This window comes from Cnephaeus nilssonii (assembly GCF_951640355.1).
Source record: "Cnephaeus nilssonii genome assembly, chromosome: 12".
Lineage (NCBI taxonomy): Eukaryota > Metazoa > Chordata > Mammalia > Chiroptera > Vespertilionidae > Cnephaeus > Cnephaeus nilssonii.
Window position 1 is genome coordinate 58660288 of NC_137083.1, and position 13159 is coordinate 58673446.

Below are 13159 nucleotides of genomic sequence, written 5' to 3' on the forward strand. Positions count from 1 at the left end.
CTTAATTACTCCTGAATGGCCTTGAACATTCACTCCTTTGTGCCACTTAACAATATCATCTTTTTAGTCATTCTACCTCTCTGGAATGCCATCCTTTCTCCCAGTGTGAACCCGCCAAGGATCGGCTCATCATCTACCTTAAAAACCTTTCTTAGTCCATTCGACATGTCTCAGATATGTAACACATTTTGCCAAGTACTCTTTTTTCATTCAGCAACATTAGTTCATTTATGTGTCTGTGTCATTGCATATCCAGTCTATTGATGGGTGTATAGCCTAATATTACTCAGTAATCTATAACCTGAAAGAATGTGGGGGGAATTTGATAATATAGAAACCTAAAAACAACTTAAATTTTGTAAAATAATTTTTATTGCATAATAAACTTAAAATATTTAGATGAATCTCTGTTCAAAAAGGCTTTATTCTTGAATCCACAGGCAGCAAAATCTCAGACATATGCCAAAGCAATATCTTCACCGATACAGCTCCTAGGGCAATGGAAACTAAGGAAAAAATAAATGGGACTATATCAAAATAAAAAGCTTTTTCACAGCAAAAGAAACCATCAACAAAACAATAAGAAAGCCCACTACATGGGAGAACATATTTGCCAATGTTATCAACAATAAGGGTTTAATATCCAACATTTACAGAGAACTCATACAACTTAACAAAAGGAAGATAAATAACCCAATCAAAAAATGGGCAATGGACCTACATAAATACATACTTTTCGAAGGAGGACATAAGAAATGTCAAGAGACATATGAAAATATGCTCAAAGTCACTAATCATCCGAGAGATGCAAATCAAAACGACAATGCAGTACCATCGCACACCTGTCAGAATGGCTATCAACAACAAATCAACAAATGACTAGTGCTGGCAAGGATGCGGAGAAAAAGGAACCTTCGGGCACTGTTGGTGGGAATGCAGACTGGTGCAGCCACTGTGGAGAATAGCATGGAGTTTCCTCAAAAAACTAAATATGGAACTCCCATTTGACCCAGTAATCCCACTTCTAGGAATATATCCCAAGAAAATAGAAACACCAATCAGAAAGGATATATGCACCCCTATGTTCATAGCAGCACAATTTACAATAGCTAAGATTTGGAAACAGCCTAAGTGCCCATCAGCAGATGAGTGGATTAAAAAACTGTGGTACATCTACACAATGAAATACTATGCTGTGGTAAAAAAGAAGGAATTCTTACCATTTGCAACAGCATGGATGGAACTGGAGAGCATTATGCTAAGTGAAGTAAGCCAGTCAGAGAAAGATAAATATCACATGATCTCACTCATTTGTGGAATATAATGAACAACATAAACTGATGAACAAAAACACATCCAGAGACAGAGAAGCATTGATCAGACCGTCAAACCTCAGAGGGAAGGTAGGGGAGGGTGGGGGTAAGAGGGAGAGATCAACCAAAGGACTTGTATGCATGCATATAAGCCTAACCAATGGACACAGACACCAGGGGAGTGAAGGCATGACTGGGAGGGTGGGGGAGCAATGGGGGGATAAGGACACATATGTAATACCTTAATCAATAAAGAGGGGGAAAAAGGCTTTATTCTTGAATCTGTGCATTAATAACAAAGATGAGTAGAAAAAAGAGTTAAGAACCAGTCAACCATAGAGTAACTCAAGTCATGATTAAGGTCATTCTTCTAAAACAGCAGTCGCCAACCTTTCAGACCTCACGGACCACCAGTTGACAACTGCTGTTCTAAAACATGTATAGAAAAAAAAAATGGGAGCAGAAAAGTAGATAGGAAAGAGGGGGAGGAAAATGGTAGAAGAGAAGGAACACTGCCATACCTTGACCTGAACCAATTAAACACGATACATGAAATGAAATGGTATTTCTGTGTTATACCTCTCACCTTGTATTATTAGCTAAGCTTACTTTTATGTTCTTTACCTGTCATACAGCTTATGCCAATGGTATACATGTGCATTAACTGAAATGGCAAGAGTATTGCCAAGTGTATGATCTGGGCAGTATAAGTTACTGAGAGACAGAACTCACAGTTGAAACCTCTTTAATGTCATAACAACTTGGGGGTGGGAGAAAGTGGGGAATAGAAAAACTTCAGCTAATGGATACAAGGTTTCTTTTTAGGGTAATGAAAATATTCTAAAATCCTATCATGGTAATGCTTACACAACTCCATAAATATACTAAGAATCACTGAAATCTATACTTTAAATGGATAAATCTTATGGCATGTAAATTACATCTCCATAAAGCTGTTTAAATAAATAAATAAATCCATAATATGAAGATAGGATCTCCAAATCACTCTATAAAACCCACGTGTGAAAAGTATAATTCATTTAATAAGGCAGAAACATATTTTCAATCATTTTTACATTTCAAGTTGATGTCTGATAGAACTTAAAGTTCCTCAGTTTATTATAAATGTTGTTAATATGATTATTATGGGTTCTGTTTTCCAAAATGTAGGAATTATATACATTTGACAAATCCAACGTAAATAAAGCTAAGTAAGGCATATCTTACTTTGTTTATAACCATAATTAATTCTTTGTGATAGTATTATAAATAGAATCTTAAAAGATTTAAGCATTGTTTTGAATTTAGAACATTAGTCTTAGTGAGTCAAACATCAGATAAAAAAAAAACTTACTCATAAAGCATTTTGTTACCTTATGAGAGTATGATTACATAGTCCATAACATACTATTGTATTCAGGTTTTAAATGCCATAAGTACTATGATACAAATAATTCCTTTTAATATTATGTATTCCATTGGTTTCCATAATAAAAATCATTAGTAGTATTTCATAGCATATCTCTTTCTGTTTGTATACTTTTAATCTATCTAGAATTTATTTTTAAAGTGTATCTCTAGAGCCCGAAATGAGAAACTTGTATTAAAAGATGGAGATATATTCTTCAAAAATGCCACTGTTAAAAAAGTAAAGAAAGGCTATGGAAATGTTCAAGCTTGAATTAAACTAAAGAAACATGAAAAGTAAATGCAATATCTAACCTTAGACTAGACTGTCTACTGAAGAAGAAGAAAAAACTGAAATAAGCCAGTCAGAGAAAGACAAGAACCATATGATTACAATTATATGTGGAATCTAATGAACAAACTAAACTAAGAAACAAACTCATAGGTAGAGAGAATAGACTGACAGCTGTCAGAGAAGAGGGAGATTGGAGGGCTGGGTGAAAAAGGCAAAGGGATTAAGGGGGGGGGGGGAAACACTAACACATAGATATAGACATCAGTACAGTGAGTACAAGAGGGGAAGGGGGATGATACAGAAAAGAGTAAAGAGGGTGGGAATGGTGAAAGAAGGAGACTTGACTTGGGATGGTGAATACAGAGTACAATATACGGATGATGTATTATAGAATTGTACATCTGAAACCTACTTAATTTTATTAACCAATGTCACCCCAATAAATTCAAGTAAAAAATGCCAAGCAGATCATTATTGGGTCAACTAACAAAACTAGAATATAGACATTCTGACAACTTATAGTCAAACTATTCAAAGGAAAAAATTTGTGTATGTACCTATCTACATATGTACGTATACAAAACAATTGATAATGCAACAAAATGTTAACAATACTTGAATCAGAATAAAAAGGTATATGAATGCCTATTGAATTATTCTTATTGTTAAAGCCTTTCTAAAAGTTTGAAATTATTTAAAAATTAAAAAGTAATGAAGTGGCATAAAATACACTTTATAAATATCATGGTTGAGTCTTATTTTTTGTTGTTATTGTTGTTCTTAGTTTTTAAACCATATGACAAACTCTGCTTTTTAAATGAAGTGGTTAGTTCATTTAAATTTAATATAATTATTTATATGATTGGGATAAGTCTAACATCTTGCTATTTGTTTTTTATTCATTCTATCTTTGCTTTGTTCTTTGATTTTTTTTTTTAATCCTCATCTGAGGATATTTTTCCATTGATTTTTAAAGAGAGTTGAAGAGAGAGGGAAAGACAGAGAGAAACATCAATGTGAGAGAAACACATCAATTGGTTGCCTCCTCTATGAGCCCTGACCAGGGCCCGGGCCAGGGAGGAGCCTGCAACTGAGGTACATGCCCTTGACTGGAATAGAGCCCAGGACCCTTCAGTCCGCAGGCCGACGCTCTATCCACTGAGCCAAACCAGCTAGGGCTGTCCTTTATTTTTTATTCTTCCTCTCCTGTTTTCTTTTGGATTACTCAAGCATTTATTCATTAATCAATTTTTTCCCCTTTACTAACTTTTTACCTATACATCTATTTTACAAATTTAGTTTTGCTCTAGGGCCTAATTAACACAACTTACTTTAAGCATTATATCTCAGATTAGCAAACCTCAGACAGGCAAACCAATTTATGAAATATTAAATAATCAGCTTCTGAACAATACAGATATTTTATTCAATACACAAATATTCACCAAGTACCTACTATGAGCATATGGTAATTGACAGAGTGGCAAAAGGAACTCAGGAAATACAGTTGCAATCCATATTCTTTCTACAACACCATCAATAAAGCACACAGACTTAAGCCAAAAAAAATGTCTAATGAATGAATAACCAAGAATTAATCATTCAACCCACCAGGAACATGTATATAGTGTCAAAAATAACTACAATTTCCCATCATGATTTATTTATTCCTGTAAGACTCCTATTTGCCATGCAAGTAATTTCATTCCTACACAGTTATATTTTTCAATTCCCTACATATTCTTAATTTTTTCCATATTAGTAGGTACTGTTCAACCAAGACATTTCTATTTAACGATGTCAAATTTGTTTCAGCTGACTCTTAATTGTATTTCAAATTTTCAGCTAGCCAAATCAAATATGTTTTCCTGAAGCATGGAGAGAAAATACAATAAAATTTCTAAATACCATCTCTGCAGCATCATACCAAACAGTAATATCATTTCTCCAATCCTAACCAAATCAATCAAAATGATATATTTATACTTATAGATTCATTCTCATCTCAAAATAAGCTCTTGACGTGTCATTTATCCCAATATATGCAAGAGTTAACTGTAGGAAAATGGTTATAAACTTAAGCTACATATAAGTTTATAATATAGTGTTTAAGAACATTTTTATACTGATTACTTTGACATATGACTAATTCCGGTGATGTAAAGTACCTTAAAACAAAAAGCCAAATACTGCACATCCTTGGTTGCTAGGTACTGGCATCTTCTCATTTTAAAGTCTGGTAAAGAAGTTTGTGAAAGATCTCTGAAGATGATAGCAGTTCATGAGATCAACAGCATCATCTTCAGACAGAAACAGTCCTGTCTCACTGCTTATGACGAAGGGAATGTTTTAGGCTGCTGATTTTTGTGTTGTTGTCTTACCCTGTTACTCTGACGAGACAGCATCCTTGGTAAAAGGACTTACCTGGAGCACATCCTGGATCTTCACCCACACATCTGCCATGTCGTACAGTTTGACATCTTCCTGCTGAGGCAGTGGGGCCACGACGGTGTCCTGCAGGTATCCCAGGACCACAGAGTGCGCAGTGGCTATAGCATTGAACTTGTCAAACAGCAACTCCAGCAGCTCCAGAAGTAACCTAGCCAAGAAATCAAACAAGTAAATAACATTAAAACATATAACCCAAGATGGTTACACTGGCCTGCAAGAAAACTAACAAACTAGTGACCATGCCAACAGCACATTTCAGTAGGTTTGATTTCAAACAGCTGTATGATCTAAGACACTTGAAAACTTATCTAAGCCTGTTTTCTCTACTATAAAAAAGAAATAATGTAAAAATTTAAAAACCAACTGCCAAGTCCCTAAACCAGCAGTAGCAGCTTCATAAACATTTGTTTCATTTTGAACGTATTTTAGTGATTACAACAGTAATGCTCTGTATTCTTATAAGCAGTTTCTCCAAGGAATTCAGGCACTTTTTCAGCCAGTTCAGATGTCACACAGAATATGCTATTCCCTAGCAATAAATTGGGCACTTTGGTAAGGATACTAATCCTTTTAGACGTGGAAAGCTGTGCTTACTACCATTCAAATGCACGGTGTAAGTTGCCTGAAAAAAAATACACACCTGCCAAGCAATCTGACTTTCACCACAGGGAGCAGCTTAGTCATCCGCATTATCTCATTTTTCATGGTGAGAAATGCTGGACACATATTATTAAATCAATTTTATATACTCAAGGACACAAAATGGGGTTGCAAGGCAGCTGGGACTAGAACAAACATTGATTTCCATGTCAGTGCATCTGCCACCTACCTCTCACTCTAGTTCTAGAATGCAGATGTCTGTTCAGGGACAGTGCGGAGCTTTGTGGCATGTAAGCAAAGGGGTTCCTCTACCAATAAGACTCAGCTTCACTGACCATATGGGCTGGGAATCTTCCCTCCTCTCAACTTATATAGCATTGCATCCCATTACTAAGGAACTTAACCAAGTGTGGCTCCCACGTGTGACTCAAACAATGCGGGTCCCAGTCATTTATACACAGACACTCTACCTCCCTTCTCTACTGCTAGCCTCCCAGTGTGGGCACTGCTTCACACATCGCTGTATACTTAACAGGGATCAGCAAATTGTGCTGAATGAATTCAATGTGTATAGCATGAACAGGTACAGAAAATTTGGAATGTGACTTTTATTGTATATTGTGTGGCTCTCTGTTCATAGTTCCTAAATAGATTTATAAACCTACCTGGAAAGGAGAAAAGGAAAGCAAAAGAGCTTGTCAGCAGTGTCAATTAATAAGATACCATTACCATAAATAAGAGGTTATGGCTACAATCTCATCAAAACATACAGCATCTTATCTATTCCTCTGGCTTCTTTACTGCCCAATTATTATAATTAATGTGCCAAAGTGATGGCCAATAACTGTGTTATGATAAAACCCTAACATGCATTTGACATTTTAATTTAGATGAGACAGAATCAATAAAAATTTATGTACTACTCCCAATCTAGAATATACATAATACAGAATTTATACACTGTATTTGTAAATAAGAGCCATCCTATCTTTTGAATGGTGATTTTTAAAATCTTTTAAAGGTCAATTCACATTTACACACACACATATCTAAAACAATTATTCTTTCTCTTCTGTGCTATCAGCAGAGAAAGGGACAAAGTACAGAAGATGTGTCTAACATAGCCAAAATAGTTCATTAAGTTTAAGACATAATCTGTATAAAACTGGTATCTGACATCACACAGAATAAGTACTTTATTAAGGGATGGTCCACTTTTCAAATAAAGATTTATGCTGACGATGTAAGCCTGTGGTTCCCAAATATCAATCCACAGACCATAACGTATTTTTCAGTATGTGTAAAAAAATAAGAAAAATAGAACCATATATTGGCTTTCCACAAAGGTAAATATATATTTAATTTGGTATTTTTTATACTCTCCTGACAGGAGAATCTGGTCCTTTCTCTCAAATGTCCCTACTGGACAAAATTAAAACTTAATAACCTTATGTTAACCTCCAACGTTTTTTGAAATCATACTGATCCATGACATTCAGATGCCTGGGGCACAGCATCCACCTTCCCAATGGCATGAAGGTCTAGGCATAGGCCTGCGGAGCAGCAATAAAGCAGAAAGCACTGAAGAGAAGGGCTTCTCTGAAAGGAAGGCGCTGCTGCCTGGCTCTGTCCAGGGCCACAAGCTCGTGGCTGCACACCGGGGCTGCCACTCAAGGACAAGGCCAACCCAGCCACCAGGGGCAGTGCTCTGTGTGGAAGAGACCTTGCAGGGAAGTGAGGTGAAAAGTGAGATCCATAATGTCTATGAACATCACAGAAGCAGCAATCCCTTGATAGAATGCTGGCAAGTGCCAGCTCTGTCACTCCTGAGGGATCAAGGCCAAGACAGACCATCACAGCACGGGAACACTGCATGGGGAAGAATAAGGGAGAAGAGACAGGTGAGAGGGGTGAGCTGCCACCTGTACATCTGCGTCCTCTGAAACATCCAGCCACTTCAAAGAGAGGGAAGCTCTCCTCTGCCTTATTATCACCAATCATGGCAACAGTAATAAAACCTGTGGCTCCAATATAAAAATTAAAAACTGTGCTACAAACGATACCCTCAAAAAAGTAAGAGACAACCCACAGAATGGGAGAAAATATTTGCAAATCACATGCTAATATATAAAGAGCCAGCGTCCGTTATGTCCAAAACGACCTAACAGATGACTGAACGCCAGGCTGCGTGCGCAGCAGGCTTGGGTGCGCAGGGACTGGCAAACGGGCTGAAATGCTGACCTCTCGGTCGCTCTTGGGTCGTGGGTGCCACAGCAACCCACCACTGACTGCCGCCGCCTCAGGCACCACAGTGACCCAGCACTGACTGCTGCCACTAAGGTGGGTGCGATGCGATTGGTTGGGGGGCCCCCACCATCACCCAAAAATCATCCTGCAGAGGGAGGCCCAGGCCACCGGCCAGGGGGCTCTGCGATCGCCCCAAAAAAGGGAGACCCATGCTACCCAGGTGTCGCCGGTGGGCGGGGTCTCCCTCTGCGGGGCGATCAATCACGGGGCTACCGGACTGTGAGAGGATGCAGGCCGGGCTGAAGGACCCCACTCCCCCACCGAGTGCACGAATTTCGTGCACCAGGCTTCTAGTATCTGATAAAAGATTTGTATTTAGAATATCTAAGGACTTCTTACAACTTGTAATAAAAAGACAAATAATCAAACTTAAAAATGGACAATGCATTTGTATCTACCTTCTCAAAAAAAAAAAAATGATCAATGAGCAAACAAAAAGATGTTTAACATCATTAGCCATCCTATATAATAAAGAGCTAATATGCCAATTAGACCAGACGGCAGAATGACCTTCTGGAACAACCTTCCGGAACGACCAGTGGGCAGGGCAGCTGGGCTGTGAGGCAGCCAGGACCACGAGGGCCGAGGCAACCGGGGCCAGGACTGTGAAGGCCTACTCTTGCACAGATTTAGTGCATCGGGCCTCTAGATTGACTATAAAAGGAAATGAAGTATTGACAAATGCTATAACATGGATGAACCTTAAAATATGCTGTGAAAAACCTCACAGAAAACTATATATTGTATAATTATATTTATGTAAAATATCCAGAATGGGTAAATTAATAGAGACAGAAAATATATGAGTGGTTACTTGGGTGGGTGAGAACTGACTGCCAAACCATATGGGATTTGTTTTGGGTGGGGAGACAAAAATGTTCCAGAACCAGACAGTGGTGATAGTTGCACAATCCTGTGAATAACCTGAAAACCACTGAATTGCATACTTTCAGTGAATTGTAAAGCAGGTGAATTATACCTCAATATGTTTCTTTTTTTTTAAACCATCAGTGAGGGCAGTGAGGGTCCTACACCCTCTCCCTCTCCCTCTCCCCCGCCCCCGCCCCCGCCCCCCACAGTGAAAGGAAAATACATGGAACAGCGGAGAAAAGAATCCATCTGATGCCTCAAAAAGTGAAGCACAGTGAAAGCTGACCCCTTCAGATTCCCACTACCTCGGGATACTGGGCAGTTCACTCAGTTTTTGTTTTTCCTTCTAATGTAAGTAATCTGTAAGAAACAAAAGATTCACATTCTTTCCCAGCATTGATCATTCCTAACCCTTTAATTATGAAACAAAACCTCTCAACTTCTCCAAGGGCTCCATCTGTAAAACCAAAGTATTAATTAATACCTGTTCCAGGAGCCTCACAGAACTGCTGGAAGGATCAAAGCAGAAAATGAATAGAACTAGTCAAGGTGAGGGCACAACATTACAGAGAGGGAGTCAGCATCCCTCTGCCTGGGTTTCTGGCGTAAGCAACTCGGGAAGACATTACAGAGAGAGAGAGAGAGAGAGAGAGAGAGAGAGAGAGAGAGAGAGAGAGAATTTAGGATAGAAATTTGAAAGAAGTGATGTTGGGCTTAAATCTGGATATGTTACATTTAAGGTGTTATGTAGTTAGGTACTTGGATAGGCAAGTCCAGAGCTCAGGAGAGAGACTGATACTGGAAATTTAAAAAGCAAGAAATATTTGAAAGAATGAGATCACACAGGGATAAGGTGCAGAGTAAGACAAAAGAAAAGCAAAGTTTAGAGCCAGCATTCCTGAAAGAGCAGCACTGGAAAGGTGGTTACGAAGTAGCTGGGGAGGAGGAAGCCAGGAAAGAGAACTTAGAGGACAAAGGAGAAGAGAGTACCAGCAGAGTCAAAGGCTGCCGAAGTGAGGTACCGGAAAGAGATGGCGGCAGCCCGCCATTCCCAGGGACCTCGGCAAGCGGGTTTCAGAGCAGCACTGGAAGCTCAACTCAGCAGAGGGCAAGTGAATGGCCGGCAAGGAAAAGAAACCGAAGTCAAGCACACACTTCGCAGCCAGCATATGCTCCTTAAAAAAGAAAGACAGGAAGTAAGAAGACACCTCCAATGCATCAAAGAACGAGAGAGATTAGGACTCACGCAAACTGAACATGAATCTGCACTAGTCTGGCCAATTTAAAGCTACCGGGAATACACGGAAATATGCTGTTAATATCCATATACATTCGACTGCCCACACAAGGCCAGACTGAGAAAACATGGCTTTACTTTTAGCTGGGAACACTCAGGATGAACTGAAAACACAGAACGCTATGAAAATCATTCCCTGCACCACTCCCACCACAAAATATCCTATATAATAATAGAGTAACATGTAAATTACCATCACTCCGCTACGCCCACGATTGGGCGGCAGGAGGCTGGGGGGCGGGACTCGGGGTGGCCTATCCAGCCATCGAGAGGCACGGATCCGCTGCCACTGAGCGGGGCTACCCTGCTGTTGAGAGGCACAGGGGGCGGGACTCCCGCCCCCTGTGCCTCTCAACGGCCAGATCCGCGGCCGCTGAGGGGGCCTGCCACAGACACCCAGCTGTGCCTCTTAACGGCAGGGTAGCCAGGTGTCCGCGGCAGCCCCCCTCAGCGGCCGTTGAGAGGCGCAGGGGGCGGGAGTCCCGCCCCCTGCGCCTCTCAACAGCAGGGTAGCCCCCCTCAGAGGCCGCGGACCATCAAAAGTGGGGGAGCTGGGTGCCTGTCTGCTCTGGCACCAGGCCTTTCAGAAGCCTCCGCCGAGCCGGAGGCTTCTGAAAGGCCTGGTACACCAGCGGACAGGCACCCAGCTGCACCGCGAAAAGCAAAAGCGTGTAGGGGACCCTACACGTGCATGATTCAATCATGCACTGGGCCTCTAGTTAAGCAAATAAAAGAAGAAATAAAACATTACAGTGCAGTTAGCTCAGTTGCTTAAGTCCTGTTAGGTTCAAGGTTTTCACCACTGATCTAAAAGGCAATAGAGCAAGCAGAATCATTAAATTACTGGATGAATCCTTAAAGTGAACTGAATAAGAGAAAACCTCCTATGGGAATAAGCCTAAGAGCTTTAAGGCAGATATTAGAATTTCAACTAATTGTGACTTCTACCTTTTGATGAAAATAACACATACACACACACACACACACACACACACACACACACACACACACGTTATTTGGAGAGTCAGAAAACAGTATCTATACTAATAAAAGGGTAATATGCTAATTAGACTGGACATCTTCCAGACGTCCTTCCAGACAAAGCCACGGTGGCAGGGGCAGAGGCAGAGGCGGTTAGGGGAGATCAAGCTGGCAGGGGAGGGCAGTTAGGGGCAATCAGGACGGCAGTGGAGGGCAGTTAGGGGCAATCAGGCCGGCAGGCAGAGGCAGTTAAGCGCGATCAGGCCGGCAGGCAGAGGTAGCTAGGGGCGATCAGGTAGGCAAGCAGGATAGTGGTTAGGAGCCAGCGGTCCTGGATTGGAGACGGTGCAGGCCTGGCTGAGAGACAACCCCCCCCCCCCATGCATGAATTTCATGCATCGGGCCTCTAGTGCTATAATATGAATACAACATCACAGGTGGTGAAAGGAAATATTAATCCTGGGACCACCAAGTAGAATAAATGCCAGTATGGAGGACGGTCAGATACCGAGACTTGCCATCAGAACTCTGAGGACAAGTCAGGGACTTTTCCAGCTCTCAGGTTCCTCAAACACAAATTCCCCAATCACAAGTTAATTGCATTAAATGCAAAATGATATGCAAGTATAATAAAACAGCAAACTCAAAATAATACTACACTGTTATACATGTACCTTTAATAGTTACCATCTACAGATAATTTATAAAGGCAGATACAGGAGACAATCCAGATGTTTCCGGCCCACCTGCACCTCTGCCATCCATTGGCATTGTTAGTGAAGTCCTGCTTATGTTTAAGATACACCAGTATCATTCCAATGAAACTGCCTCTTTAACTGAATTTGGTGGAGTTGGGGTCCTGTCACTTAATAACTTAAAAAGGCTTAATTCACAGAATAAGAGCCAGTGCCTTTATTCCCCTGTGCTCCTATAACCACTCCAAAACAACACCAGGTGATCACAGTGGTCTGCAAAAAGTGACAAAACAGTAACATCATAGCCGCCTGGGCCAGAAAGTGAGGACAGAGTCCCTGTTTTATGCTTCCTTTATGCTAACACATGGCCCAGTGCCCAGAATGGGGAAAGCATTCAGTCAAAGTTTGTGGATGCCCAAATCAAGAGTAAAAGAATGAGCTACCCTAGCCGGTTAGGCTCAGTGGATAGAGCATCGGCCTGTGAACTGAAGGGGTCCAGGTTCGATTCCCAATCAAGGGCATGTACCTTGGTTGCAGGCTCACTCCTTGGCCTTGGTCAGGGTGCATTCGGGAGATAACCAATGGAAGTGTCTCTCTCACATCACTATTTCTCTCTCTGTGTCTCTCCCTCTCCCACTCTCTCTAAACATCAACAGAAAAATATCTTGGGTGAGGACTAACAGAAAAGAGAAAGAGTAAAAGGATGAGCAATGTAGGGCAGCAGTACTAGAAGAACTCTGCCTGGGGCTGGCAACTAAAGCTGTCTGAATAGAAGAGATCCATGAAACAGTAAGGCTGGGTTAAGGAGGAGGAGGAGGAGTAAGGCTGAAGTGAGGAGGAGGAGGAGGAGGAGGAAGAGGAAGAGGAGGAGGAGGAGGAGGAGGAGAGGAGGAGGAGGAGGAGGAGGAGGAGGGAGAAGGAGGAGGAGGAGGAGGAGGAGGAG

The 13159-nt window shown here is 40.9% G+C and overlaps 1 protein-coding gene across 3 annotated transcripts in view; it reads right to left on the reverse strand.

Moving 5' to 3' along the window:
- The window catches only part of EXOC4 (exocyst complex component 4), a 731450-nt gene that overhangs the window by 617603 nt on the left and 100688 nt on the right, over positions 1-13159 (reverse strand). For all 3 annotated transcript variants that reach the window (XM_079786328.1, XM_079786329.1, XM_079786330.1), the window contains exon 7: positions 5440-5614. In XM_079786328.1, coding sequence (XP_079642454.1) covers positions 5440-5614 — 175 coding nt within the window. The remainder of the gene's footprint in view (positions 1-5439; positions 5615-13159) is intronic.